At 51.2% G+C, this 27,820-nt stretch overlaps 8 protein-coding genes across 8 annotated transcripts; 2 read left to right on the top strand and 6 right to left on the bottom strand.

The window, feature by feature from the left end:
• Window positions 1–44: 44 nt before the first annotated feature.
• On the bottom strand, window positions 45–1,627 carry BO83DRAFT_363764 (S-adenosylmethionine-dependent methyltransferase; the record flags this gene model as incomplete). The annotated part of the gene is made up of 3 exons (XM_025529588.1): window positions 45–962; window positions 1,035–1,334; window positions 1,388–1,627. 3 exons carry the CDS (start codon window positions 1,625–1,627, stop codon window positions 45–47), a joined length of 1,458 nt encoding a protein of 485 aa, XP_025386746.1.
• A 504-nt stretch (window positions 1,628–2,131) lies between these two features.
• On the bottom strand, window positions 2,132–6,547 carry BO83DRAFT_340817 (carbamoyl-phosphate synthase (glutamine-hydrolyzing) CPA2). Its single transcript, XM_025528602.1, has 3 exons — window positions 5,857–6,547; window positions 2,631–5,680; window positions 2,132–2,573 (listed from the first exon to the last, which is right to left on the bottom strand). The coding sequence occupies exons 1-3, from the start codon at window positions 6,215–6,217 to the stop codon at window positions 2,466–2,468; spliced, it is 3,519 nt and encodes a 1,172-aa protein (XP_025386745.1). The 5' UTR covers window positions 6,218–6,547; the 3' UTR covers window positions 2,132–2,465.
• A 2,897-nt stretch (window positions 6,548–9,444) lies between these two features.
• BO83DRAFT_64029 (uncharacterized protein) lies at window positions 9,445–10,846 on the top strand. Its single transcript, XM_025537498.1, has 3 exons — window positions 9,445–9,832; window positions 9,893–9,966; window positions 10,024–10,846. The coding sequence occupies exons 1-3, from the start codon at window positions 9,625–9,627 to the stop codon at window positions 10,699–10,701; spliced, it is 960 nt and encodes a 319-aa protein (XP_025386744.1). The 5' UTR covers window positions 9,445–9,624; the 3' UTR covers window positions 10,702–10,846.
• Window positions 10,847–11,314: 468 nt separating this feature from the next.
• On the top strand, window positions 11,315–12,259 carry vip1 (putative actin cytoskeleton protein (VIP1); the record flags this gene model as incomplete). The annotated part of the gene is made up of 3 exons (XM_025535408.1): window positions 11,315–11,397; window positions 11,461–11,547; window positions 11,656–12,259. 3 exons carry the CDS (start codon window positions 11,315–11,317, stop codon window positions 12,257–12,259), a joined length of 774 nt encoding a protein of 257 aa, XP_025386743.1.
• A 393-nt stretch (window positions 12,260–12,652) lies between these two features.
• Window positions 12,653–12,949, bottom strand: BO83DRAFT_428458 (uncharacterized protein; the record flags this gene model as incomplete). The annotated part of the gene is made up of 2 exons (XM_025535407.1): window positions 12,653–12,696; window positions 12,760–12,949. 2 exons carry the CDS (start codon window positions 12,947–12,949, stop codon window positions 12,653–12,655), a joined length of 234 nt encoding a protein of 77 aa, XP_025386742.1.
• A 1,976-nt stretch (window positions 12,950–14,925) lies between these two features.
• BO83DRAFT_428457 (putative nonsense-mediated mRNA decay protein (Nmd5)) lies at window positions 14,926–18,537 on the bottom strand (the record flags this gene model as incomplete). The annotated part of the gene is made up of 8 exons (XM_025535406.1): window positions 14,926–15,083; window positions 15,135–15,252; window positions 15,305–15,483; window positions 15,535–17,402; window positions 17,459–17,643; window positions 17,717–18,177; window positions 18,301–18,379; window positions 18,448–18,537. The coding sequence occupies 8 exons, from the start codon at window positions 18,535–18,537 to the stop codon at window positions 14,926–14,928; spliced, it is 3,138 nt and encodes a 1,045-aa protein (XP_025386741.1).
• Window positions 18,538–19,050: 513 nt separating this feature from the next.
• On the bottom strand, window positions 19,051–23,637 carry BO83DRAFT_409283 (SKI complex RNA helicase subunit SKI2). Its single transcript, XM_025534120.1, has 6 exons — window positions 23,142–23,637; window positions 20,584–23,083; window positions 20,252–20,531; window positions 20,012–20,199; window positions 19,778–19,957; window positions 19,051–19,724 (listed from the first exon to the last, which is right to left on the bottom strand). Exons 1-6 carry the CDS (start codon window positions 23,369–23,371, stop codon window positions 19,224–19,226), a joined length of 3,879 nt encoding a protein of 1,292 aa, XP_025386740.1. The 5' UTR covers window positions 23,372–23,637; the 3' UTR covers window positions 19,051–19,223.
• A 928-nt stretch (window positions 23,638–24,565) lies between these two features.
• BO83DRAFT_316133 (uncharacterized protein) lies at window positions 24,566–26,996 on the bottom strand (the record flags this gene model as incomplete). The annotated part of the gene is made up of 3 exons (XM_025527650.1): window positions 24,566–26,243; window positions 26,295–26,777; window positions 26,833–26,996. The coding sequence occupies 3 exons, from the start codon at window positions 26,994–26,996 to the stop codon at window positions 24,566–24,568; spliced, it is 2,325 nt and encodes a 774-aa protein (XP_025386739.1).
• Window positions 26,997–27,820: the final 824 nt, after the last annotated feature.

The following is a 27,820-nucleotide window of genomic DNA, read 5'->3' as shown; positions in this document are numbered from 1 at the left end:
AGAACCTTCCTATTTTGCACACACACCCTTTCCCATCATATTCCCTATAGATTAAACCCCAACTCCTTAACTACCTTATCCACCTTCCCCCACTCCCTCTCAATTTCCCCCTCCAACTCCCTCGAACCCCTTGGATCCAACCCCGCAGCAACAAACTCGCCCCTCACAGCCCGAAACTCCCTCTTCACCAACCTCCAAAACCCAGGCCCTGTTCCCCCGATCTCTTCCATCCCCACCAACGCCGCCAACACCGACCAAATAACCAGATTGAAATTCAGCTCGTACTTCTCCAACGCAATCTCCTCGCCAGCAACAGCAGCAGCAGCAGTAGTAGATTCCACTTCAACGCCCTGCGACAAATGAATCGCCAACCTAGCCAACACCCACGCATGCAACAACCGGATGGGATGTCCCTTGAGCGGGTACACCACGGGATCGACGGCACGGTATCGGGCCGCGGCGTAAGCGAAGGCAGATTTGTATTTCTGTTGGGCGAGGAGGGACGTGATGAGTTCGTCGAGGAGGGAGATGGAGGGTTGGGTTGTTGGAGGGATGGTGGCGTTTTGTAGGGTGGTGAGGGCTTGAAGGAGGTGTTTGGTGGGGTTCTCTAAAGTAGATAGAGATTGGATGATGTTGTAGGCTTCTTGCTGTGCAGGGTGTAGGGTCGTTGCTGTTGGAGAGGCTGCTTCGGAGGTACATTTCGAGCAGTGGCAGGTAAAGTAGTATCGAGATTGGAGGTTATGTTGGCGAATTGGATAGGGGTCTGTTACGTCTATGTAAGTGATGAAGATTTGCTCGCCCTTTTGGATGGGTCGGATGGCTTTGATGTGTAGATTGGGACCGTCGAAACTGACGGCGGCGTTGTGGTCGCAGCTGTGGTTGAAGATGGCGGCGTATGGGTGGAGGTAGACGCCGAGGCGGTCGTAGACGGCGTTGGTGAGATTGAAGGAGTTGAGGTCGAGCTGAAGAGGAGGTGAGTTGTTTTCGAAGGGTATATGTATAACGTCGTGTGTGGGTGTGGTGTATGTACGTACCTTAGCTCCCATAGCAGATATGACCTCTTCACTCATCTCCGTACCAGAGTAGGCCTTGATCGCCTTCGAGGTAAGGGATATACGCTCCCATTGAGAGGGACTTTTGTCACGGATATCCTTAATGTGCGTCTCAAGCTGTAGGAACTGGTCCAGCTCCTCGCCGGAGTACTTTTGGCGCTCACTACGCAAGACCATGCGGAGCACGGCTCGTGCGTTGATAGGTAGAACACGGGGCTTCAGTTTCTGATAGATGGTACATTCGAAAGAGTGGCCCAGTTTCCAGTCTTTTGCTTGACATGTCTGCGAGGAGAGTTAGTGATTGTATTCTGAGAGTGGAGAGGGCAAGTTTTAACCTTATCACAGTACTTCACAACACCGCATCCTCTGCACCCTTTTAGAGCAATCCCTTCCTCTTCGAGCTGTCTTTGACCAAAGCAGCCGGAACACACTTCTCCTAGATGTTCTGTGTCTAGGACTGCCACGAATGAAACGGGGATGTGTAGCACGTCTTCGCCAACGGCAATGTCTGTCGAGGCGAAGAGGCCTCGTCCTAGACCACCTGGGGCGGGCTGGGGTGCGGTTTTTGTGTTCATTGGATTTTGTGGGTTTCCATGTACTAGTCTGGAGTATTGGTTGGATTGCTGGAGGCAGAATAGTTTGTTCGTGTTGTCCTTGGGGTTGTATATCATTGAGGTTATAGAATTATTTCCCTTTTCGTCTAAGCTTGGCGTGGACGAGCTCGGAATGGAAAAATGTTTCTACTCGAGGGTTTCTTCTATACAATTAACTTGTGGTACGTTGCTGTTCAAAACGTAATAAGATGGAAATCGAAGTAGTATGATGCTAACATAGGTTACGCATACTGTGTCAAGCTCAAGGTTGTCCGTGACGCCAGAGACCGGGTTTCCTCTACTTGTGTGGCTGAGTCAACCGCCTCGCAGGCCAACTTTGGTGGATTACTTCTCTCAACCATGATGGTAAAGAGCATAGCTTATAGTGTTGATCGATTATAATCACATCATAATGAAGCTGCTACAACTACGAAGCACGACATTGGCCAAGATCATATCAGAAATCGAAATTGGATATAATTGACAGGCTATACTACATATAACTAGAATCAAGAATAATTGACCTTTCGCTCAAGCACAAAGCCGGCCTACAAACCTATAGACTGCGAAGCAGAAGGCAACAGAAGGAATCATCCACAAGGCCAACAAACCAGAAAAAGATAATCACAGAGCACATGACCGTATTCCTCATATCGCCTTTTTTTTAGAGACGGAGTAAACATATCTATCAACATGGAGCCTTAACCGCTACGCCAAACACGGCGGCTTTTCTGTGCCTCCTGGAAAGATGAACGAACACAAAACCGTGATTATATCTATGAAATCAAACTTTTCGTCCTTTTGGTGGGTAAACTTGCGTTTACAGCAGCTTGCCGCCGGTGAAGTCGGACCAGGTGCGGACCTCGGAAGGAATGCCATCGGGACGGGGCAGCTTCTCGCTCATGGCCTGGGCGAAGAGGAGGGCAGTCTAGAAAGGACAGTTAGCATCAAAACAAGTGGAGAGGAAGAGGAACGGGTTGCATACCTTGGTCTCCATGAAGAGAGGAACGCCGAAGTCAACGGCGTTACGTCTCATGACATAGTCCTCATCGAGGAGGGACTTGCCACGGGTCTTGGCAAGGTTGAAAGTACCACGGATGTTGTACTTCTGGAAGACTTCACGCAGAGCACGCTTGTCCTGCTTGGGGAACTCAATGACCTGCACGGGAACCTTGGTAGCAGCCTCAAGGTGCTCCTTGACAACGGGGCTAGCAGCGAAGAACTGGAAGTCGAGGGGCTTAAGGTACTCGACGATCTGGGCCAGGGCAGGGTTGGTGATATCACCGCCGAGCAGGATACCCTCACCAGCCTCAGGGCAACGGAAGTTCATGGTAGCCTGCAGGGAAGCCCAGTAGGCCTCAACGACATCCTTACCGAAGCAAGCAATCTCACCAGTACTGGCCATCTCGACACCGAGGAAAGGATCGGCACCAGCAAGACGGGTCCAGCTGAACTGGGGAACCTTGGTAGCGAGGTAGTCGCGCTTGACCTTCATGAGGTCAACGGGCTCAGGGACGTCACGGCCAACCAGAGCCTTGGTAGCAACATCGATGAAGTTGGTACCCAGGACCTTGCTGACGAAGGGGAAAGAGCGGGAGGCACGAAGGTTGCACTCAATGACCTTCAGCTCAGGCTCAGCACCCTCCAGATCAGCCTTGATGATCTGCATGTTGAAGGGACCGGTGATGTTCCAGGCCTTGGCGACCTTCTCGGCAATGTCCTTAACGCGGCTCATGACAGACTCCTCCAGGTTGGCGGGGGGGAGGACGAGGGTGGCATCACCGGAGTGAACACCAGCAGGCTCAACGTGCTCACTGACGGCGTGGAGCAGAAGCTTGCCGTTGGAAGCGACAGCGTCAACGTCGATCTCCTGGGCACCCTCGATGAACTTGGTGATGACAACGGGGTGGTCGGGGGAGACGGCGCTAGCGTTGAGGAGCTTCTCCTTGAGCTCATCGACGCTGTAGATGACGTTCATGGCAGCACCAGACAGGACGTAACTGGGACGAACCAGGACAGGGTAGCCAACACTCTCAGCGAAGCGCTCAGCCTCGGCGACGGAGGTAAGCTCCTTCCAGGCGGGCTGGTCAACACCAATGCTGTCCAGAATCTGAGAGAACTTGTGACGGTCCTCAGCACGGTCAATGTCCTTGGGGTCAGTTCCGAGAACGTGAGCACCACCAGTCTCCTGGAGGCGGAGAGCAATGTTCTGAGGAAGCTGACCACCGACAGAGACGACAACACCGCTGGCGCTCTCGAGCTCGTAGATATCCATGACACGCTCGTAGCTGAGTTCTTCGAAGTAGAGCTTGTCAGCGGTATCGAAGTCAGTGGAGTAGGTCTCGGGGTTGTAGTTGATCATGACAGTCTTCTTGCCCATGCCGCGCAGAGAAAGAGTGGCGTTGACAGCACACCAGTCAAACTCAACGGAGCTTCCAATACGGTAGACACCGCTTCCCAGAATGATGACACCGTGGTCATCGAAGCTGACATCGTGGGAGGTAGCGTTGTAGGTGGTGTAAAGGTAGTTGGTGTCGGCAGGGAATTCGGCGGCGAGGGTGTCGATCTTCTTAACCCAGGGCCTGATACCGAAGGACTTGCGGCGGGCGCGAACGTCGTCCTCAGAGGCGCCAACGAGCTGGGAGATCTGCTTGTCAGAGAAACCAAGCTTCTTGGCCTTCAGCAGGATCTCCTTCTGGAGGCCGAAGAGGCTGCCGATGTCCTTGAGCTCGTGGTGGCAGTCAACGATGTTCTGGAGCTTGTACAGGAACCACTTGTCGATCTTGGTCAGCTCGTGAACCTTGTCAACGGAGTAGTTCTCGTGAAGCATAGCCTGGCCAACAGCCAACCAGCGGCGGTCGGTGGGGTTCTTCAGGACTTCGTCGAGGTTCTCGAAGTGGTCACCTTGGAAGCCAACGAAGCGGGGGTCAACCTGGCGGATAGCCTTCTGGAAAGACTCCTCGAAGGTACGACCGATAGCCATGACTTCACCGACGGACTTCATGGCACTGCCAATGTCGCGGTTGACATGCTGGAACTTGCTCAGATCCCACCGGGGGATCTTGGTGACGATGTAGTCCAGACTGGGCTCGAAGTTGGCAGTAGTGGTCTTGGTAACCGCGTTGGGAAGCTCGGGGAGGGTGTGTCCCAGACCGATCTTCGCAGCAGTGTAAGCCAGGGGGTAACCGGTGGCCTTGGAGGCCAGAGCCGAGGAACGAGAAAGACGAGCGTTGACCTCAATGACACGGTAGTCAAGGCCATCGGGCTGCAGAGCGTACTGAACGTTACATTCACCAACGACACCCAGGTGACGGACAATCTTGATAGCAGCGGTACGGAGCATGTGGTACTCCTCATCAGACAGGGTCTGACTGGGAGCAACGACGATACTGTCACCGGTGTGGATACCAAGGGGGTCGAAGTTCTCCATGTTGCAAACAGTGATGCAGTTGTTGTCAGCATCGCGGACAACCTCATACTCGACTTCCTTCCAGCCACGGAGAGACTTCTCGACCAGAATCTGAGGAGAAAGAGTCAGGGAGCGAGAGGACAAGTTCTTCAGCTCCTCGGGGTTGGCAGCGAAACCGGAACCCAGACCACCCAGAGCGTAGGCAGAACGGACGATGATGGGGTATCCAACAGTCTCAGCAGCCTTCAGGGCCTCGTCGACGGTGCTGACCGCAATGGATTCGGCGATGGGGATGTTGATCTCGTTCAGGGCCTTGGAGAAAAGATCACGGTCCTCACTGGTCTCCAGGGTCTTGATGCTGGTTCCCAGAACGCGAACACCGTAGCGCTCGAAGATACCCATGCGGTTCATCTGCACACCCAAGTTCAGGGCGGTCTGACCACCGAAAGAGAGGAAGATACCATCGGGTCTCTCCCGCTCAATGACATAGGTGACATACTCGGGGGTAACGGGGAGGTAGTACACTTCATCCGCGAGCTTGTGATCGGTCTGAATCGTCGCAATGTTGGGGTTGATCAGGACGGACTGGACACCGGCCTCCTTAAGGGCCTTGAGAGCCTGAGAACCTATCGAAGAAAATTAGAGTTAGCAACTGTCTCACCAAATTACCTTGACCAATTAATTAGATCAAATTCCTTTCTTTACCCCATATAGTCATCGCTCAATTGATCGCGAAACACCAGGGAAAGGAGCAGAGAAATCATGATGGGAAAGCCAAGGTTCAGCGACTCGTCCAACTTACCGGAATAGTCGAACTCTCCGGCCTGACCAATGCTCAGGCCACCACTACCGATAACGAGGACCTTCTTGACATCGACCAACTTGCTGCCAGGCTTGACGAGTCCACTGGCGAGGTAGCTGTCAGCGGAGGGAGCGTTGGAGGTCTCGGAAGCCAAGCGACGAAGGGCGCTAGAGAAAGAGCGCAGCTGCTGCGGTCGCCATGGAGAAGGGGCCTTGGCCAATCTGAGACTCGAAGCCGTCGAGTGAGCGGTGGTCTGGGAGGAGAAGGGGCGCAAAGCGAGGGCGGAGCGACGAGACTCCGCCAGACAGCGCTGACGCAGGAGGGCGGACGTAGCCTGCCCGCAACGAGTAGCGAGAACCATTGCGCTCTGCGCTGGTAGCTGAAAGGACAGGGAAGAGAGAGAGGTGGGAAAATAAAAGAGATGAGTCAATTGAGAGGACGCACACTCTCTACTTTATGGCCTGGCAGAGTTCCGGAGAGGATAATCTGGAGACTCCGCTTTTGGTCCGGCTCTGTGGGAATTTTCTAATTTCCCTGCAAAGGCCAAGCAATTGAGTTCCTGGTGTATTCCACTTTATGCCACACGCCCACGACCAAAGGGGAGGACTTAAAGGGAGATGAATTGGCCAGGCGGACCTTTTTTTTGGATTCTGGGAGAGGATTAGAGTGAAGGAAGAAATGGCTAAAGAAGATGGAGAGGGGACGGGAAACGAAGAAGTAAAGAAAAGGTGCGGGAAACGGCGATGAGTCAATGCGGCCCTTTTTTTTTTGGAGACCAAGAACCAGCCAAAATGGAGCGCGGGCTGCCGACCGACCAGGAGTTTCAATGGGACTTCCGACTTTGCATTGAAAAAAAAAGATTCCCCAACCTTGGGAGGGCCGATAAGAGCTCCGGTGTGCGGAGCCCTTTTTTCCCTCTTTTCCCCTTTCAGTTGGCCCTCTGGATCGCTGGGACTCCAGAATTCCCCCAAAAGACCGGCCCGATCACTCACCGCCTAGGCTACCAGCCAATGTGAGGGCATGGGGAACTGCAGGCTAACAGGTTCGGGGCCAAGTCTAAGTGGTGACTAAGTGGTGACTAGCGGCAGTAGTGGCAGAAATGGAGCCGGCGGTTAGCAATACCGATCACTAATTTACTGACTTGATAGCCCGTCCCAGTCTTTTCTCAGCTGTCCAGGGGCTGCGATCCCAGCTGTAAAGCGTTATTATAGGATAATCATTATTCAATTGCTATTAGACAACCCCCTGCCAAAGCTTGTCTGACTCACAACTCCCTGCCAGGGAACGGACCACCAGTGCTCTCCTAGGCAGATCATGACTCCGTCGTCTGTTCATCGTTGTTCATTTTCCAGGAAATTTTAAATGGTTCGTCAAGCAGATCCATGCCTATCTAGTGTCCGCCCAGCCTGCAATGCTCGCTACTGCGCCAATCCCATTTCACCAGGCCAACACCGGCTTTCGGAGGGTCTCCACGCGCCGGAATACACCTCCTGCCCATCCAAACGCTTTCCACTGTTCGTCTATGGTTCCTTGATAAAAGGAGCACTTATGCCGTGAGTCATCGGCATCTGAGCCTTCCAACTCAACTCTATTCAGTAGTGTCAACATTAATTTAGCCTATGTATGTTAGTCTCAACCTGTTGCTAAGTATGTACGTCCTCGCTTCCAAGCTACGTAGTTGGGGTTACATAGTCGATCAACTCCCATCAGCCACTTGACCATGTAATTCAACACATGGACCCTTGGCTGGCAGTTGGATCCGCCAAAATTAGGTCCGTGACTCGGATTATCGTGCCTTGGACGCCCAGATGTCGTTCTCTCTCATTCATCTTCCCGGTTATATGAAGCATCCTCCAGGTCTTGGTTGAGTATATAATATACGTCTTCCACCAGCTGCCGTGCATTCCGTACCGTTTCCTGTTGAAAAATATTGTCTAGACTTTGCATCCTGCCGACGATTGCGGAGTCCGAGGATATAGTTGTAATCCCAACAGCGAATCCACCGATAATCCTACCACTTTTAGTTTGCTCTTCTCATTTTTATAGTGGCGTTCTCCACAACCAACTGGTGTTTTTCCTCGCAGGCACACATTCGCTCGCAGCGCTTTCTGGTATTGTTTTCGCGGCCCTGTCAACTCTGGCGGGATCTGCTTCAAGTCAATGACTACTTCGTGAAAAATTCTTAATAAGACACCGGGTTGACACTGGTATTTTCAGAGGCTCAGGGTCAATTCTCCGAGAATCAAGGCAGATAATCAAGGCCTATCAGATCCAGAGAACACCTTGACAGTACCTGACGTAAGCCTCATAGATCTGGCAATTGAGGTGATATGGGTGGGTGTCGCGTGACTCATGTCATTGAACAGGAACATGAGACCAGAGTGTTAGTAGGCGCGGTGTTTGTAGGATGCGCTAGTCTTTGCAGAGACGCGGATACTGGAGCACCCGCCTTACAGTGTTGATTCGGCCCGACGCGGTGCCGCTTTTGGCGCATTGGCCGGGCACGCATGGGGGAAGAGTCCCACTTGAAACAATTACATTACTCCAGCATATGATCTCGACCAAGTACGATGATGTCGACTTTATGGGCATTACCTCCATACTGGTGATTAGACATGCTCTGTACGCAGTACACATGAGTATATCATATGCGCACCGTTTGGCAGGCATGTATGATGTGCATGCCCACGATTGGCAATTCTGCATAACCCAGGCTGGGCTTAGTGGATTATATTGATGAGTGCGCACTAATACAGTCAGTAGACCTTAAGAATCGCGTGCCTATAAATACTAGCAAAGAAGAATCCATCGCATTGATGATTCTGCATTGAGAGAAATCTGACAGAGCAGCTCAAGCGATGCCTTAGAGTGGGCCTCACTCTAGCCTCAGGATGGGGACTCCGCCTTAGCTCTATGTATAGACGAGTTAGTACATAGTAGGTAGAAACTCATGCATGTGAGGAAGAATGCCGAGCCAATCTCGACTGAGCTGACTAGAGTAGGATAGCGCGGTAGAGCGGGAAAAGAAAATAGCAGACAGACAGCGTTAGTGTGCACATAATTATGCGGTCAGATGAATTCAGATTACGACCTGCTGTGCCATGATGAGAGAATCGGGGAAACGGTGGATGTGGGACAACGACCAAGATTGTTGCGCCAACATCGCCTCCCTTAGACTATTGGCGGGATTTCCGATCCAAATATAAACTTCAATCTTCCAGCCGGATCACCCCTGTTCTGTGCATTCAGAATCAAAAGACTGGCTAAAGCTCCCTCGGACAGATAATTAAGCTCTGGACTCCCGGGGAGCGGCCCCAGGTCCATCCGGCCGAGCGTGAAGCAAAAGCAACTAGCAAAGCTAGGAACTGACAAAGGATGGATGATAGGTTCCATGCATGTCGGCTCCATTCAGCTGGAGAATTCGCGCACAATTCAGTGGTGGCTCAGTGGTTGGTATGCTTTAAAATTCCAGTCAGTCCAATCAAGGGGGGGAGCTGCAGCCTGTGCTTCATCGGTGGTCTGCCAAAAATTAATATTAGTCTGTCGGTAGTAAGAAGTTAAGAGTGAGTGGTAGTGCTGCTGCTGCTTCTTGGTGTCCTCCGGTCTTCCCCCAGCATCCATACTCCCTCCCCACCGACAAACTAACGAAACGAACCTGAAAGACGACTGTCTCCGCCGGATTATACCTATCAGTTCAGGGACTACTTCGTCCATCCCACCAGTCAAAACCCTTGGTCGTCCTGCATCTTCCTTCAAAGATTAGTTTACATGGCGTCCGGACTAAACCCCGGTTCTCTTTCTTCTCCCAGATTACGACCTCGGGCTGCCACAACAATGCAACCGACCACCGCGTCGACATTATCCTCACGTCGCTCGTCGCAAGTCATGGCTCCTTCAGTCGCTGCATCTCTACCGAGCACTCATACAGCTGCAATCCCAACCGTCAGCGACCAGACAAACAACATGTCTACGTCGGGTAAGCCAATGACCATGCAGACAAAGAAAGCTGGAGAGAAACTGAACTGACTAGCTCAAGGTCCACTTCGTCATCCCAAACCGCTCACTCCTTCCGATATCCATTCAATGCTCGAGCAAGAGCAGGAGGCAATGGTACGACACGTTAAATCCTTCCTTGATTGAGTCTATGCTTACTCTATCCTACTCTAGGTAAATCGCTTGTCGCGAGAGCTTTCCCTCCTTCGTCAACAAACGAACTCGGTCGCATCGACAGCCTCCTCGACATCCACCACCCTTAACGACTCGGTAGATGGGCTCCATGCATCGCCATACATGATCAGCACTGCGCATCCCACATCATCGCGAAGACACCGCTCATCCTCCAGCTTGAGCTCCTCCTACATCCCAGCGGTGCAAGGCTCGCGAGCGGGAAGTGTTTCCGGCATTGCTCCTGCGCGAGAGACATATCTTCCTTCGACCCGTCCTGATCCCTCGCGACCGGGCCGAAGCAGGGAATCATCGCTCACCTCTCATCGACAATCGGAAGGGGCGTTGCCATCAACGCCAGGATCTCATCATCAGACACAACCGACTGACCACCCAGCCCATCTTGCGGGCAGCTATCCGCACCGCAGCTCGCTGTCCCAGCAGAAGACGCCCAGTATTAATTTTACAAGCCGCCATGAAGAGGTTCTGCAGCAGCGCGGAGAAGTCGATTCGCTCAAACGCGAGAACGAGATGCTACGCCGACGTGTGCGAGACCTTGAGTCTGTCATCTCAAAGATTCAATTACAGGAGTCGACTCCTTCTCATCTGAGAGACGACAACTCCCCATCTACACCTACCCCAGACTCAAAAGAGCCATCCGGTACGGAGACTAAGGAATGAGATGGAGATGTCTAAAAGCTTCTTTGGCTATAGGTTGGGTGCTATGGATGAATTACGGAAAGCAGGATCTTTCAGCCGTTATTTTATTCGCTTTGCTTTGCTATTTTTTGGGTCAGATTTATTATTTTACTGCTAGGTTGTTCGGGCGCACATCTCGGTTTTCTTTTTCCGGCTTTGCTTTTGCTTCTGCTATTAGACGCTTTGGGCCTCTGGGGAAAATGCTACTGCCTGCCAGGGCGGACCTATAGGGAGAAGACACTGGTACCATCTAGATAGATCATAGTCCAAGATGGTAACACTAAGAATGTTTCAGTTTCAACTCTGCACTTCTCCCTCCCACTTTCACATGTTGTCTTTGAATGGCCAACGCGGCCGTGGCCCACTGTGGCTGTGCGCGAGACTGGCTGCCCCTCGCGACGTCATCTGTGGCGCCTCCAGGCCCGCCCCCTAAACACGAAACATTGTCCAGTCCAGTCTTCTTTAAATAACAGCTCTCCTCTTCTTCCTCCTTTCTCTCTTTTCTCTTCAGATCTAAAATTCTACTCTCTCAATAGTATACTACCTACATCTATCTATCTCTCTCTACCTTTTTCCAAAACTCACCTCACACATCATGTCTGAACGCTCCACTGTCCACGTCGAGGGCATTGCGTCCGCAACCACCGACAAGGAGGTCCAGGACTTCTTTAGCTTCTGGTATGCAATGCAGGCATTTCAAACTCACCCCTTGCATGAACTGCACAGCTGACAACCTTACAGCGGAAAGATTACCCACATTTCCGTTACCCCCGTTTCAGGCGAAGCTGAAGCCCAAAAGTCGGCCACCGTCACTTTCGAAAAGGAAGCGTAAGTTACCCCGCACCTTACCCGTCCGTCATTGTCGCCAAATGACACCATCAACTGCCTCTCCCTCCTCCCAGAGTATCAAAGCTAACCAAATATCCCCTGCAATAGTGCTGCTAAGACCGCTCTCCTTCTCGACAACACCCAGCTTGGTTCCTCCCTTGTGCACGTCAAGGCAGCTCAGACCCTTGACGACATCGCCGGCGACCAGGCCGCCAGCGCCGGACAGGCCAAGGACGAGCACAACCACGACCTCGAGCAGGAGGACAAGCCCCGTTCTCGTATTGTAGCTGAGTACCTGGCCCACGGCTACACCCTCAGCGACACTGCCATCCAGAAGGCCATCGCCCTGGACAACAAGCACGGGTTCTCGTCGCGCTTTACCAGCGCTCTGTCCACCTTCGACCAGAAGTACCACGCCACGGACCGTGCTCGTGGTCTGGACGAGAACTACAAGCTCAGCGACAAGGCGACCACTGGCTGGCGTAATCTGAACCACTACTTCGAGAAGGCCCTCGACACTCCCTCTGGCAGGAAGTTGCGGGACTTTTACTCCCAGACCAACAAGCAGGTGCAGGATATCCACAATGAGGCTCGCAGACTTGCGGACTTGAAGAGCGGCAAGACCACCACTGAGGGTGGTGAGGCTCCTGTCCCTAGTACGGCACCTGCTACTCAGCCGGCGGGTACTGCTGCTCCTGCTGAGCAGGCGTAAGCAAACCAAATGTCAATTGGAAATCCCGAAGAAAACAGGATTAGGGGTAATGAGCAACGAGGGTGTGGTTTCTGTCTGTATGCCATAATGACTTGACCTTTATTCAGTTCATGTAATGCTTCAGTGACAAACATCTTCTTTTTGCGATAGCTAGCTGTCTGGAACAAGCGATACCTCAATACCAATACCATCCAATTTGATGCCATCCCCCTCTCCCCTCTTCCATATTCCTCTTTAGTAAACCCAACAACACAACCTCAAAAAATAACTCATTTCACTCATCCCAATACTATACCGTACTACATACACTACAGTAACACTACAATACACTACACTATCGAACCCCATAAAAAGAAAATAGATCATAAAAAATAATATCATATCATAACCATATCATAAATACATTTCACTTCCGGATTCTTTAACCCCCATCATCCCTAAAACATGAAAGAAAAAGAAAAAAAAGGGTTAGGCAACACCCCCCTTCGAAAACTTCGCACTCTCTATATCCTCCAACGGATGCTTGGGGTTACTCGACAAACCAGCCGTCTGGGCTGCCTGATCTTGGACTTCGTGTTCGGGCGGCGCATATTGAGGCTGGGCTTTGCCCTGCGAGGGAGGGTCCTGTTGCTGGGCGCCGGATTGGCGCTCGGGAGAGGGGGATTGGCGGCCGGGGTTGGGGGCGGACATTTTTTTTTTTTTTTCTTTTCTTCTATTCCCTTTCGTTATTTGGTCGATTGGTTGTTGGGAAGACTGGAGTGAGTTGTTAGGGTTTTGAATATTATTATGGGGAGTGGAAAGAGAGGGGGAGGAGGGGGACTTACAGTATGTTGTAGGAGGTATGAGTTTCAAGTAGATAGGAAGTTTGTATGTATGTATGTAGGTAAGTAGATAGATAGATATGGGAAAGAATTGGAACGAGAGAAAAAGGGTTTAAATATCAATTCACTCAGGGTCCAGATTTTCCAACTTCAGTCAGCTATGATATAAACCCAGGCCAGTCAAGGTAATTTGCATTGGGGGGGTGGTGGATAAAGTGGATGGAAGTGGTTCTGGGAAACATCATCATGACGTGTAAAATGGGTGATGGGATCGATGGCTTTGTAGAAATGGTGGTTACGTAGATATTTTTGTTTCATCGTGTGGGGGGGGGGGGGGGGGGTTTGTACATAGTATGTCTATTATTGATAAGACTTAGTGTTAAATGTCTCTGTTTATCTAATCTGAGTATTAGGACAGCTAGAATGCTATTCTATTGTATATTGAATGGCAGCTTCAAGCAATGATCAATCGATGAAGATGATCGGTCTTGGAGGCGATGATGTCATTTCCTTGATTGTGGTTCACGTGATGAAGATGATTATGTAATGGCATCCAGGGGCCCTGGAAATAATATGGTGGATTTCTGTGATGGTTAATCGGCATAAGGCCCTGTGGGAGAGTATTTTTGTTTGATGATTCTGGCTTTGCCTTACAAAAGAGAAAGTTGTGATGTATGGTTGGACTGCGAGATCTACGTACTGTAGTCATACCGAAATATTGCTGTGTTGGTAAGTAGGATGAACAAATATATATATTAATGAAGACCCTGGATGTATATATTTACTGCTAGTGACTATTCTACGTAAGTCTGTGAGGCTCATACCAGTAGAGCTAGTAACATGCCTAGTTTTTATTAGTTAATAGTTATCAAAAACAACAGGTCTCTTAATATCAAGCTATCATGGTTTGAATGCATTAATGTTATGTAGCTATGTCAGTAGGAGGATATAGTGCTGGCGAGATCATCATGACTGTTTTGGAACTATAATGTGATAAGATCTAACTATGCTTGGAATTAACCAATAAATAAAGACAACAGTTCACCGCTTTCAAGAAAATTCAATACATGTATGGCACCGTTTGTAAAAGCCTGACAGCTGAACCCCCTTGGGCCACTATGTAGTAGAGATAGACTTCTAACATCTGTCTGGCGGGTAGTTTCATGGCCAAGAATTTGAAAGGCCAGTAGCTTTATATCGCAGGTTTTGAAAGAGCAACTTGCTTCATGCTAAGCCAAATGGCAATCATTCACAGGAGTATCACAGTATTTACACATTTCTAGATGCCTCACAAGGCACGGACTCCGATTACTGCAAAAAAGCACGCGCTGCCCATCGGCCACCATACAAAGAGCACTGATCATTCATACTCAGCTGCAGGTTGGGAGAATGCATAAATATAGCCTTCACGTTGTCCAACATCATAACCATAAGTCAATTGACAGGATTAATTGGGGGGAATCGATTCTCTTCGGATTTGCAGCACCACTGCACTCGAACATTGGGGGGGTAAAAGGAACTTTTGGGAAAATAACCGGGGACATCACCAGAGGGTTAGTAAAAACGTCAACGGAACAGGAGACAGAAAAAAGAAATTGTTCTAAATGACAAAGGAAAAGAAAATAAGAAAAGGCATAGATGGCGTTATAACGTATCCAGCAGGCCGCTCGACAACACTAGCCGTCGCCACGACAGATGTGAAGATTTACAAGCCTGCCAAAACAGACATCCAACCTGGGATGGCATTTTTCTTTTTCTTCTTTTTTGAATTTCGTTGCGATCTTCGTTGCCTCGAAGAGACCGACTGGCTCGTTTCGTCAGCCCTCCGGGTTCATCGTAGCGCTTCTAGTTCCCATTGGTCTGGACACCAGCCGCCTCGGCGTTGGCCGCCGCCAAAGCCTTCGCTTCAGCCTCGTGGAACACGGACTGGAGAACTTGCTGTTCCTCTTGGCTCAGGATCTTCGCAAGGTTTTCGTAGAGCTGGGGCTGTTCTTGTTGGAGACCTGTTTCATTGTCAGTGGCCGTACACTCCAAACAGTCGAACATGGACGTACTCATAAGAACGTGCTTGAACATGCCATAAGGCTCAACCTTGTCCAGAGGGGTCTCCAGCAGGCTCTCCTCATCAAGGTCATCCTCGTCTTCATCGGCAAAAGAGCCGAACTTCTGGGCCTATATAATGTGTCAATGGTGATCAACCGAATCCCGATTCAATATAACTCACCTCCTTGTTAAGGAAATCAAGGTAAGCGGCACTGTCATCGGGGACATCGCCCTCCAAGAGAGCCTCAGCCTCATCCTGCTCAGTCCACTCAACCTCGCCATCCCAGTCGTTCTCCTCATCACCTTCGTCCTCTTCCTCATCGAAGGTGAAGTCCGACTCCTTGGTGGCATCCTCACGATCTATAACAAAATTAGTACACATATTGACATAGTTAGGCTCAGAAAACATACGCTTGATGGCCGCCGGCAGGGTCTGGAAGAGCCTGGTCACTCCCTGGAGCAATCTGGGCCAGCCTTGCTGCACGCTAGCCGGGACATCATTGGCATTCAAGGTCAGCAGAGAGCTGATTGCGGCAATCGACAGCTTCTTGTCGTGGACTCTGCGGAAGTTGTCGATGTTGGAGAACCAAGTGCTGAAGAACTTGTTCGTCCAGCCCTTGGCTTCCAGAACCTGAAGACTGAGAACGGGGTTGTAGTAGATGGCATTGATGACCATCTCCATCAAGTGGATGCGGTACGACTTCGTCCGGGCCTCGCCGGCGTCGATGACGCGCATAGCCAGCTCAATGAACACGGGGATGTATTGATCGATACCACCGCGGAGGTTCAGCATCAATGTCTCTGCGAGCTTGCAGCCGCAAATCCGATCGACACCGCCAACCTTCTCATCTTGGAAGATGTCCTCAACCATGCTGACAACAGCGGCAAGGTAAGCAGGAGTCTGGACCATCGTTTGCGAGCCGTAGGCAACATAGTTGTCCAGGGCGGGAAGCATGTCTTCCAGGTACAGCTCAGCGCCAGCCTTGAAGGTCTTGTGGATGAGCTCAAAGGCCTGCCACATAGTGGGAGAGATGGACTTGGAAGCGAAAGTGCAGCTGTCAATGATCTCAAAGACCTCATTGTAAAGGTCATAGAGCTTGTTCTCAAGAGTAATGCTGATAACAGGCATGAGGATCGTCTCAAGGTGGAGAAGGACGTCGGGTGTGCTCTCCAGGGTCAGGATCAGGGTTCCGATCGTTTGCAAGACACCCAGAGCGGTGATGCTCTTGTCATCCAAGAAATCGCCGTACGCATCCTCGTCACCCTTGGCCGCATTGCGCTCCAAGAGCTCGCCGACGATACGCATGTAGGTGTCACGAAGCTGCTCGCTGAGTGCCACAGCGAAGGGAGTGAGTTCGGCGGAGAAGACCTCGACAAAGTCCTCCATCACATTGGCCAGAGCATCAACATCAACCTCGTTCGCGAGCTTGAGCAGCTGCTGCATGATCTGGGGAATGTTCTGCTGCATGGAAGTCCTGATGATATCGTGACGAATAAGGGGCTGCAGAGCGAGCGCGGCCTCGACTCTGACGGGCAGTTCAGAGTCAGTCATAGACTCAAGGATGTTACGGTAGATGATCATCAGATTGTTGGGATCCTGGAAGTCCAGAGCTTCGAACTTCTCCAGAGTGTCACAGGCACGAGCCCTGAGGAAACCGTGGGGACTGCGGAACTCGGGGAAAACATGGCGGACGAAGAAATATTCCACCTGGTCCGCAATGGGGCTCTTCTTGCCAAGGATGACAGAAGCCAGAGAACCAATCATGCGCAGAGCACCCTCCTTCTCTCTGGGCAGCTTCTGGTCATCGGGAGCAGACTCGTACTTGCTCACGACACTGTTGACGAACGTAAGGATGGAGAAGGTTTGCTTCTTGCGGTTCTTGGTGAGGGCCACCAGGAAGTTGGTAGCGGCAACGTCGGGGGCCGAAACTTCCTCGTAGAAGTTCAACTTGCGGTGAAGGTACTCGGAGGGATCGGTCTCGAACAATTCAATGTCCTCATCGGACTGGCACAGGATGGGGAAGATGAAGTGAGCGATCAAGTTGTCCATGTGAGGCTTCAGGTGCTCCCACATAGCCTTCGGCTTGACACACTCCTCGAGGAAGATCATAGTGTAAGCAAGCGCGGGGTTGCTGAGCCACTGTCCCTTGGAAACCCACTTGTCGATTTCCTGCAGGTATCCCTTGAGAATTTCGGGGGCGAAAGTAGTGATGAAAGCCTTGCCGTACTGGGTGTAGTCGGGAGTGCTCGACTTGCTCATCGTCGTAGGGTTTCCGTACCTGCGAAGTGTGATTAGACGAATGCCCCACGCATACACTGCGCGCAATCTACATACCTGATGAAGAGACGGTTCAGGTTAGCATACGACCACTTCTTGCACTTCCACCAGTGGTTGAGCTCTCTCTCCTCCTTCGACTCGTTCATGGCGCTGGCAGGAGGCTCCTTAGCGATGATACGCAGGAAGAGCGTGCACCAATCCACCGTCGCTTGTTGTGTTTGAAGGTGCGGCGAGAGTTCGAACTATACCACCATCGCATTAGTCTCATTAAGCCACCCAGATTGGAGATCTTTCATCTCTTCTTGGTTCACCCACGTAGATAGCATGCTTGTAGGACTTGACCACGATGCGGAGCATTTCCGCCGCCTCCAGACTCTCTTCATCGACAAGCTTCAGTCCGATGCTCAACAGCTGAGGGAACGAATGCTCGACGATCTTATCGAATTCCTCCCTCTTCTCTCCGGCCTTAAATCGGTATACACGGCAGATGGCCAGCAGGCACTGCAAACCAGCGTAGACGGAGTTGGCATCGTTCATGCCCAGCAACTGGAGAGTGATGTCCAGGAAACCGGGCCACTGCTCGGGGAAATCATGCTGAAGGATTTTCTGAAGAAGAGGAACCAGTTGAGCTCGAACGTTCGGCGGCGTGGATGCCAGGGCAGGAATCAGCCTCTCACGGAACCCCGGTTTCTCCTCCTCGGGAATCGGTGTGCGCAGCGGACTTTCTTCGACAGGGGACCAACCACGGTTGATGCGGTTCTTCAGGTAAACACCGGCTAGAGAAAATCATCGTTACGTTAGATCAATAACTCTTTTTTTGTTGTATGAGGATGTTGGATAATAAAAAAAAGGGCGGTGGGTGATCGCCCGGACGGTCACCACAAAAAAAAAAAACCTACCCGACAGTTGGACGGCATTGTTTTGTTCCCCCTGCAAAATATCCAAGAGCGCATTTATGAATCCAGGTTGCGTCTCGGCCTAGAGAGAAATATGAAATAAGTATGATGCCACACTCAGCAGATCTAAGCCTCTATTCCCACACATACATATTTCAAATCCAATTCAGCTTGGCGTCGAATGTCCGCATTGGGGTCGAGGGTAGACTGTATGCGGTCTCGTAAAGCGGCAACATCCATCTCGCACCAGCAAGGGCCCCCGGTAATAGAAAATCAAGCTGGAAGAATAAAGTAAAAGACCCCGTTACGCGGTGTGTGAGCCGGGAGGTATGAGGGGAGGAGGAGGGGGCGAGATGAGGGCGATAAAGTAGGCGGGGGGGAAGGAGGAGAAGGAGGGATTGATAGTCAAATAATGTGCAGAGAGACAGCAAAAGTGCCCTTTGGGTTTGTTGGGTTTGGTTTTCTCTCGTGGTTTTTCAAATAAGCGTGCCCGCCCCGCGCCTATGGCAGCTAATCAGAGGCCTCGCCGCCACGCGCGGTAACAGAATTTTGCTTTTCTTCTGAGCCTGAGGCCTCGGGATTGGGGGCAATCTAAGGCCGGAATTTTTCCTGGTCCAAGCTTGGAGCGATTTTTAAATTCTTATTCTTACAAAAAAGGGTCTATTTATTGATTCGAGTCTGGGGTTCGGTTCCTTTATATGTGTGCTTCTAGCGGCCGCCTCAGGCAAGGAGAAGGGGAACTAATGAAACGCACTGGAAACAACAATAACAAAAGGCAAAGAAAAAAAAAAGTTATAGTATCTAGTGGGAAAATAAGGAAAGAGTAATTCCCCACGTGGTTTCCCCTCTCCTTCCCCCAAACATCAGCCATCCCTCCAGCACTGACCAGTTGCCCTGCTTCCCACTACTAGTACTCCGTAGTAGCTTTACATGTACAAAGAGGCCGCAAAGATCACATCTCTCTTGATCTGCTCCTGTGCCTGTTGCATCTTCGTATACAACGTCGGATCACCCACCAACTTCGCCGCATTCTTCACCTCCCGACATGTTTCGTCTAAACGCGTAATGGTCCGTACAATGGTGCCTTCCATCACATCAGTAAGGTCGGTGATACGGTTGAACGACATTCCCTTCGCCCATTCGTAGACAACCTCGGCCAGACCAAACCGTGGCTGACTAGCGAAATCGTTGCTGTCTTCGCTGGTTTGGATCACCTGGTGCTGAATCTGGAAATCATTCACGCGGTCGGAGATCCTCACAATGGCTTCCTTGCCCTTCTCAAGGCGAGGAGTTAACGTGGGAACGTTCTCTGTCTTTTCTTGGAAAACGAATGCAGATAACAAGGCAACAATCTCCTCGGGTTCATATTCAGCCAGAACGTTCTCGAGGATTAACTCAGTCAGAACAAGCTCATCAGCGGAGTGAATCTGTTCGGTGATTAGCGTTTGAATTGAACGAGGAAGAGAACTGGAGAACTTACCTCACATGCCACCTTTCCTTTCAGCTGCACGCGAGACTGCTCGTCCACGAAGCCCAACTCCTTCAGCACCTGGATACGCTGCTCATAATCAGGCAGCAGAGCAAGGTTCTGGTCGGACATGAGCTGTTTCAACTGAGTGATATTCTCTTTAACCTGCCATTCATCGTGTTGCATTTCGAACTGCCGCGTGTAAGCATTACGGTCGAGCATGTTTTGGGACAAAAAGTCACTTACATGTTTCAAGAAGCTGGGACACTGCAAGCATTTGCACCCTTGCGCAATGGAGGCCTGCTTTTGCCGCTTTTCTAAAATATCTCTGACCTGTAATTCCTTGATTCGGGCCCAGTTTATTTCATCCCAGACTGAACTGGTCCACGAAGCGCAATGCTTGGTGAGCTCCTTGTCTGCGAATTTGCTTGCCTCTGTCCACGACGTTAGTAACACTGACCGCCACAAAGCGTCCGCAAAACTCACCCTTCTTGATGTTAAGGTACCATGTAGGACCGCCAAGCTTAACTATCGTATTTGTGACGCACTCAAGGTCCAACAGGGGCACCTTGTACGCTTTCAACGCCATATCGGCGGCGCGGGTGGGCAAAGTCTGCAACAAGTGTCTAAACTTTGGGAGGAAGGGAAGAATATCGCTGGGATGGCGCTTGTGTCCGAGCCTTCCTATCTCAAGAACTTGAATACTAGGTGTCTGACCGCCGCTAACACCCTCACGAACAATGACACCTGCGGTTCGGAAACCCTCCTGTAGGACAGTTAGCTGGGCTCCTCGATCATCGTTAATGGGGCATGTCTACCTTTCTGTACACAATCAATCGCTTTGGCACAAAGAGGCGTTTCCCAACGGGGGAGGAAAGCAGGCCCACGTGGAGCTCACTTGTAAGCTTCTCATATTCAATAGAGGCAGCATGGCAGGCCGCAAGGTCAATATCACATATGTCACAAGGCTCTCGCTTGATTTTCGCCAAGCTGGCCTCCGAAAGCTGCACCTGCTTCTCGTGCTCTGGGAGCAGTGCCTGAGTGGCATTCTCACTAAAACTTCTCTTGATCATTTCTTCAATCTTCAGGGCCTCCACGCGCAAGAGGTTCAAGATCATGTTGTATGTAAGCCTGAATTGAGACCGCAGTTTAGTCGGATCACCAAGAATCATCCTTCTCAAAGCGCCGGCCGGAGGAGCTTCATCTCGCCCCGCATTGACGATAATGACGTATCCCACATTGTCAAGACCTCTACGCCCAGCACGTCCAGCCATCTGAGTGTACTCTCCGGGTAGCAAGTCTCGGAAGCCTTTGCCATCATGCTTGCGGAATCCGGAAAATACAACTGTTCGCGTTGGCAGGTTGAGCCCCATGGCAAATGTCTCTGTAGCGAAGAGAACCTTGACCAATGACTTAGCGAATAGAATCTCGACAATTTCTTTCATGATCGGTAGAAGACCACCATGGTGAACAGCAATTCCTCGACTCAACAATTCGCGAAGGCGAAGGATCTGTGGGAGAGTACGGTCCTCTGGCTTAAGTCTTGTGAGAGACTTTTCAATGAACATATGAATCAGACTCTTCTCGGAAGCAGTGGAAAAGTCTTGGTTGGACAGTGAGTCGGCATTCTGTTCACAGCGCTTTTTGGAAAAGACGAAGATACAACCAGGCAGCAGATTCTCTTTGCGAAGGTGCCCAACAAGCTGCACCCAAACGGTCTTGTCCTGCGCGGCTGTGGTCCGTCCACCACCTCTTCCTGTACGGGCAATGTTTCCAGTGCCTCTATTTGCAGGCTGTCCCCGGCCACGAGGAGCTCCTCCACGCTGGCCATTGCCCCGAGCACCGCCTCTTCCACCGGCTTGTCCGCGTCCTCGTCCTTGAGGAGCTCCTCCTCTACTCGCTTGGGATTGAGCTTGAGCCTCGGCCGCTTTCTGGGCCTTGACTTTGTCTCTTCCGGAGATGATCTCGTCGGCTTCTTTCCAGCCGTTCTCAAGGAACCGCTTGTTGGAATCCACAATCTTGTACTTCCCTTTGCCGGCCCAGAGATAATGCTCGAGGGGAACAGGTCTTTTCGCAGTTGAAATAACGTAGATATCCTTCTTCTTCGTGCGGCCAACCCAGGATGCAAACTCATAAGTGTTAGGAACGGTGGCAGACAAGAGAATCAGAGTAACATGTTCGGGAAGCATAATGATGACTTCTTCCCAAACAACACCTCTTTCGAGATCGTTAACATAATGCACTTCATCGAAAATCACGAACTCCACGTCTCTGATCAGGTCAGCGCCTCTGTATAGCATGCTTCGTAAGATTTCAGTAGTCATGATAAGGCAGCTTGCTTCCGGATTAATCTGAACATCACCGGTCAAAATACCAACATCATCGAACTCTGTTCTAAAGTCTCTGAACTTCTGGTTACTCAACGCCTTGATGGGTGATGTATAAATAGCCTTCGTCATATGCTTCGCGGCAAGAGAGATGGCATATTCGGCGACGACAGTTTTACCGGCTGACGTATGGGCAGCAACGAACACGGAGTCGCCACATTCAAGATGATAGACAGCCTCCTTCTGGAAAGTATCCAATTCGAACGGCCACTCCCGAGCCATGTCGGGAACCAGATCGCGGAAGTTCGGGATTTCTTTGTTGACATCGACGACATGAGCCCATTCCTTACCGGCTTTCCGTTGCTGCATGCCTGCGAGCAGCGGCGCGTGGGGTTCCAGCGCTGGGAACTCGACAGGCAGCAAAGAGTCAATATCTTCCTCATCGCTGAGCTCCGCCTCATCATCAATCTTGACGCCTCCGGCATCTGACGCTGTCTCCTCTTGCTCAACATGCAGATCGGCCTCTTCCTGCTGAAGAGCGTGCTCCACTTCCTCGTCTCCTTCCGCGGCCTCTTTAGTCTTTGCTACCTCGAACTTCAATCCCCGAGAGAAACCAGGAGCGATCTCCAACAGGCCACCTTCAGCACCAAAGTTGATGATCCGATCGAGGCCTGATTGCTTGCCGCTGGCTCTGGAGTGCTCCGGCGTCTGAGCTTCAGATTCCATTTCAGCGATTGCCTCGACACCGTCCAGCCCACCTGGAGCGAACGGGAAGAAGCCAGCCGCGCCTCTTACAAAGTCCGCACGACCGGCTGGCCGGCGAAGAAGTGACGTTGAATTTTTGGCATTTGCACTAGTGGCGGGAACGGTTACCTCGTGGTAGCCCGTAACGCGGCCTTCCAGGCCATCCCGATCAAATCGGACGATAGTGCGTGTCTGTGTACCAGCGACTTCGAACAGATCAGTGTAATCCGTCGGGACATCCCACTTCCTGTACGATGTCAGTATACAAAACAGATGGGTATGTCAGCGAATGTCGGATATCGAACCTTTGTAAGCGGTTCAGCCATTCAGGACTAAACGTGGATGAAGGGGTTAGAAACTCCTGCTCTAGCTCCTGCTTGAGATCAGCAGCATCCGGCCGAGCCTTTTGACGAGGTTTGAAGTCGTTGTAGACACCATCCTCCTCTTCGGCCAGCCTTGCGTCAAAAGCCGATGCGCTAAGGTTTTGCGAGTTTAGGCTTAATTCCGCCAGTGCCGATGTCAGAGTCTCCGCCATTTTCTATAACTTCTAGTCAAAGGTGTAAGGAAAGCTCTGAAGGTACGCGATCTACTTCAGCATCGCACGACACGTCCACGTCTGAGCAGAGATCTAACAGAGAGCCCCGCAAGGTAGCGTGACGGGAGGAAGATCTTATCAAAGCGGTAAGCCAAGGTTAATAAGACCTATGCAAAGCCTGCTGGCAGAATCCAGCATTCACAGGGTAGTAAATTGACAATGGACCCTATGTCAGTAGTAGCTTCGAGATGGAAAGAATAGCTAGCTAGCACCGGTGGTTATTCGATGTGTTTGGCGGCGGGAAGTTCGCTGGCGCCAGAACCAACCAGCTCTGGCTCTGACGTCGTGTGGGGACTGCAGCTTCCGTCCACCGGTGGGATGAATAATGTTAATTCACATCCGGATGAACTAAAGCCATTCGGGAGAAAAACAGAGGGGAATCGGAAAATCTCAACGATCAGCTTCTTCCCCACAGATTTTCCTCCAGGGGGTTGTGGTCTTGCACAAATTCTGCTTCCCCCAGAGTGGTGAATGGGAAGGCACCTAAAGCCCAGTCGGCACAGGATATCACAACTTTTTTATTCTTGTTCATGTGCCCTACTACTAACAATACAAGGTAGTGTGGTCCTTGTACAATGAGTGATCCATCATGTACAGTCACCAGAACGCCAAAAGCAAATGCGAAACGATGATTTGAACCCAGTGTTACAATCGGAATGCTCCCGAAACAAACGCGCAAATACCCGTGCTGGAAAGGGGATGCCAGGGAACAAGCAGGCGTCCGTCGTCGTGGACAGGCCCGATTCCCCCTCAAAACATCAAAAGATGGTGTTCTATCTCCAGTCGTCCAATCTCGTATGCTGAATGCCAATTATCCGTCACACCCTGCGCCCTTTCATATCCCCGCGCAAAATGAAAGAATATCAGACAAGTCAAATAGGATTTAGTAAAAATAAGAGTATGGGGGTGTTGGATGAGCCGCTCACCCTTGAGGCGAAAGTCGTGCTCAGCAACTATTCCAGACTTACCCATGACAGGGCTAATGAATATTACTCGCTAACTAACGATAGGTGATGACAGGGAAGGTCTTCCTGTCTGTTACATTGACCTGGTATTCGAAGATTCCGTCCACAGTGGCAACGTATCTATACAGTCAGCTGGAGTTTACCCTAAAACCAGAGCAAGACATGGCACCTACAATGTCCGGCCATCTGCACCCCAACCAATACCAGCTGTGCTACCCGGTTCCTGGTCTCGACCAATGCCCAGGCTACGGTCAGGAAGTTCGTTCAACACGTTACGAATCCATCGAGGTGAACGAGCTTGTTCGAAATCCCACTGTGTCTGCCGATACCGCAGGTGACTTTGCCGGCTGTGTGGTAACATGGCATTCTGTCGCTGTTGCCGTCGAAGGCGTTCCACGGCCACACTGGCTCTCAGTTCAGTGCCGGAAAGCCGCGGTGTATCTTGCAAAACATCGGGCGTGCCGTCCTGACTCTCAAGCCGCCTGTGGCCTGAACGGGATCGCTGGTGGTTCCTTGGCGGGGGCAACAAGTCTGCTGTGGTATTAGAGTAGTCAAAATTGGCCGACGGACGGTTCATTGTGCCATGAAGCCGAGCCGCAGAGCCCTGCTCGTTACCGGAACTGTTAAGCTCACTGGAGCTGGAATCTGCAGCATGCGCAGGGGTGTCCGAACGATTAGGGTAGATCTCTGAGGGCGAAGCAGTCCAGCTGAGTGTAATACTAGGCTGCGGATCGGGGTTTACCAGTCCCGTTTCGGGTGTCCTACTGCTGGCTTCATTATGGCTAGGAGTCAGTAGGACAGAGCCCTGGCGTCTCGCATGTTGGCTGCGATCACCAGTTCCCGTTTGCGAGTCTTCTTGGTACAGTTCTCGGTTTGGATGGCTGCGTGGTGGAGGGGAAGTAGGACCGGAGGCTCGACTGGCCTCATCCGTGGGACCGTGGAATCGGGGGCGCACTGTAGGGTGAGGATGAGCATTGGCTCTAGCTCGCCGCTCTGCTAACCCGTCCTCCATCCTCGACGTCCATCGTGCTGTATTCAAAAATTCAACAATCAGCCTCTCTCTTTCTGTGAGGTCCTGTATCAGGCTCTCACTTAGTGGCGAATTGCCAGAACCCGTCGCGCCTCGGTTATGGAGTGCTTCTTCTAAAGTGTCAATCGCTCGCTGTGATGCGTCGAGTTCATGCCGTGTGTCCGGGGAGGCTCGACTATCGAGTTCGAATAATAAGTCATCCAGCAATGGCTCCGTACGGACTTCCTGCAAGCCGGGCTCGTTCATATCCAATTCCAGTATCTGTCTGCGAACAAAACCGCGACGGACATCGGCAATCCCAGCTCGCCCCTTGTCTTCAAGCCATACCAGGAGATCCCAGGGCTCAGGTGCAAAAGCCATACATCGTACAGCGCCTCCATTGCAGCAAGCTCTTGACGAGTTGAAGCGACAAATTATCGCATTTTGGCCCTGAGGCTGGCGTATAATATCGCGGATAGTCCCAACGTCAAAGATGGTGATAACTCCAGACTGCGAACCAATCGCACATAATCGACTGAATTGAGAAAAGGCAACAGTGAAACAGCATCCATCGTCGAAGCGTGTGCCTATGTCCATTTCTATACAACGAAGAAGGTCCCAGTTCCACCCACAAACTTTGTCACCATCATCCGTCACAGTCACTGCATCGAGGTCGCGGGTAACATCATAGAAATATGCACGTGTCTCATCACCAACCGCGGCAAGGACAGTTGAATCTGGTGACATGATCGCATAGTTCATGCACGCCGGATGATGAAGTACCTTGAGGACTTTTGACCGGGCCAGGGAGTAGACGGTAACGGTCTTATCGTTATTACTGCAAAAGCGATCAGCATCTCAGATGACCTAAAAGTTGCCGTGCCCATACCTGAGAATGGCTATATCTTCCTCCGCTAGCTCCTTTCCATCCCCGGGCAGACGATGGAACGTCACCGAGTTGACGATGCTGCCTCCGAACTTGTGCAATTGCACCTCCGGAACCTGCCTACTATTGCCATGGCGAGCTGGTCCAGGCTCGTCGCCAGGCATCCAAGGCGGTGATATCCTCGCAGGCGGTTCAAGATCGATTGGCAAAGCACTGTCCACGTCCGACGGCTGGAAAGCCGGTGTATCGGCACGGGCGCGCGGACTCCGATCGGACGATAGCCCAACAAATGCGCATTCCCCATTATCGGCGCCCCCCACCCCAATCCAACCGTGACCAGCAGCAAGACATTTTGGCTCGAACGGAATAACGGCAATGGTCTCCCTCTTTTGTGATGAAATGTGAATCGAGTATATGACTCGCTCGACGACAACGTAGATCCTGTCCGGGTCCGCGGTGCTAATGTAGTTGCGAAGTTGTTGATGGCTATCATACGATTAGCACTGATCAGCCAGCTTTTCTGCGAGCTCAATGTACAGACAAGTTGGGAATTTTGAAGGGGAAGAAGCGGCGCTTGTTGGGAAGGATAAGAGACTCCGTCGGATGATGCCTGCAGATTGATACGACATTAGCAATCGGCCAGGGAATTTCATTATATGAGTGGAAAGGGAAGCAGGAGACTGACGCGAGCGAATCCGTAGTCATTGTGAAGGAACGTCGATATAATATTTTAAGGTGACATGGTCGGAAGTACAGCTATGGCGGAGCTCCGATGTTGCGGGAAGACGACGGACAACGCAGAGGGAGCAAAAGAGTCGATGGTGAGTAGTAGAGACGACGAAAAAGAAAAGAGGTAATGGGAAGGGAAACAGCTGAAAAGGAGGCCGGTGTCGCAGGGTATTATTGAAACAGGGTCTAGCCTGAGAGAGGGAGTTTTGAAAACTAGAGCTTGTTCGAGTAAAGTAGGTAAAGCAGAGGGAGCACACCACCAGCACCAGATACCTCCTCTCTCTCTCTCTGTGTCTTCTCTGCTTTCTGCTCCCACATCGCTTTCCCTCCCAACTGATCCGCCCTTCACTGTTTGGACGATTTCGGAGGGTGCGAACGGATGACGTAAGACTTAGCCGGACCCAATCCGGGGAACCTCCAGCGGCGAATGCGGTCGAGTTCAATTCGAGTCCACCGCTTCCAGCCTGCCTTACATTCTTCTCTCTAGACGGTAAGGAAGATAGATCCTCGAGTCTTTATCTGGTGTACCTAGGTAATTATCGGATCCTGTAAGATCATACTATCGCTTTTGCCTGCATGCAGCATGCCATTCAAAGCCATCCCCCTGTAGTGTCTCAAATTCCTGCAGTACGCCTAGTACTAAGTAGACCGAGGTCTCGTGAGGATTTCCCGTCTAGGTTCACAGCTTAACGGGAAGCAGTGTTTCGACACAACCACTGTCTAGCATCCATGGATTCAAATCGGACGGGCTATCAATTGCCCGTATAACTTTCTATTTCATGGTTTCTTCATGACGTTGA

This window comes from Aspergillus eucalypticola (genome assembly GCF_003184535.1).
Source record: "Aspergillus eucalypticola CBS 122712 chromosome Unknown BO83scaffold_17, whole genome shotgun sequence".
NCBI lineage: Eukaryota > Fungi > Ascomycota > Eurotiomycetes > Eurotiales > Aspergillaceae > Aspergillus > Aspergillus eucalypticola.
The sequence above is the reverse complement of the archived record's forward strand: the minus strand, read 5'-3'. Positions and strand labels throughout refer to the sequence as shown.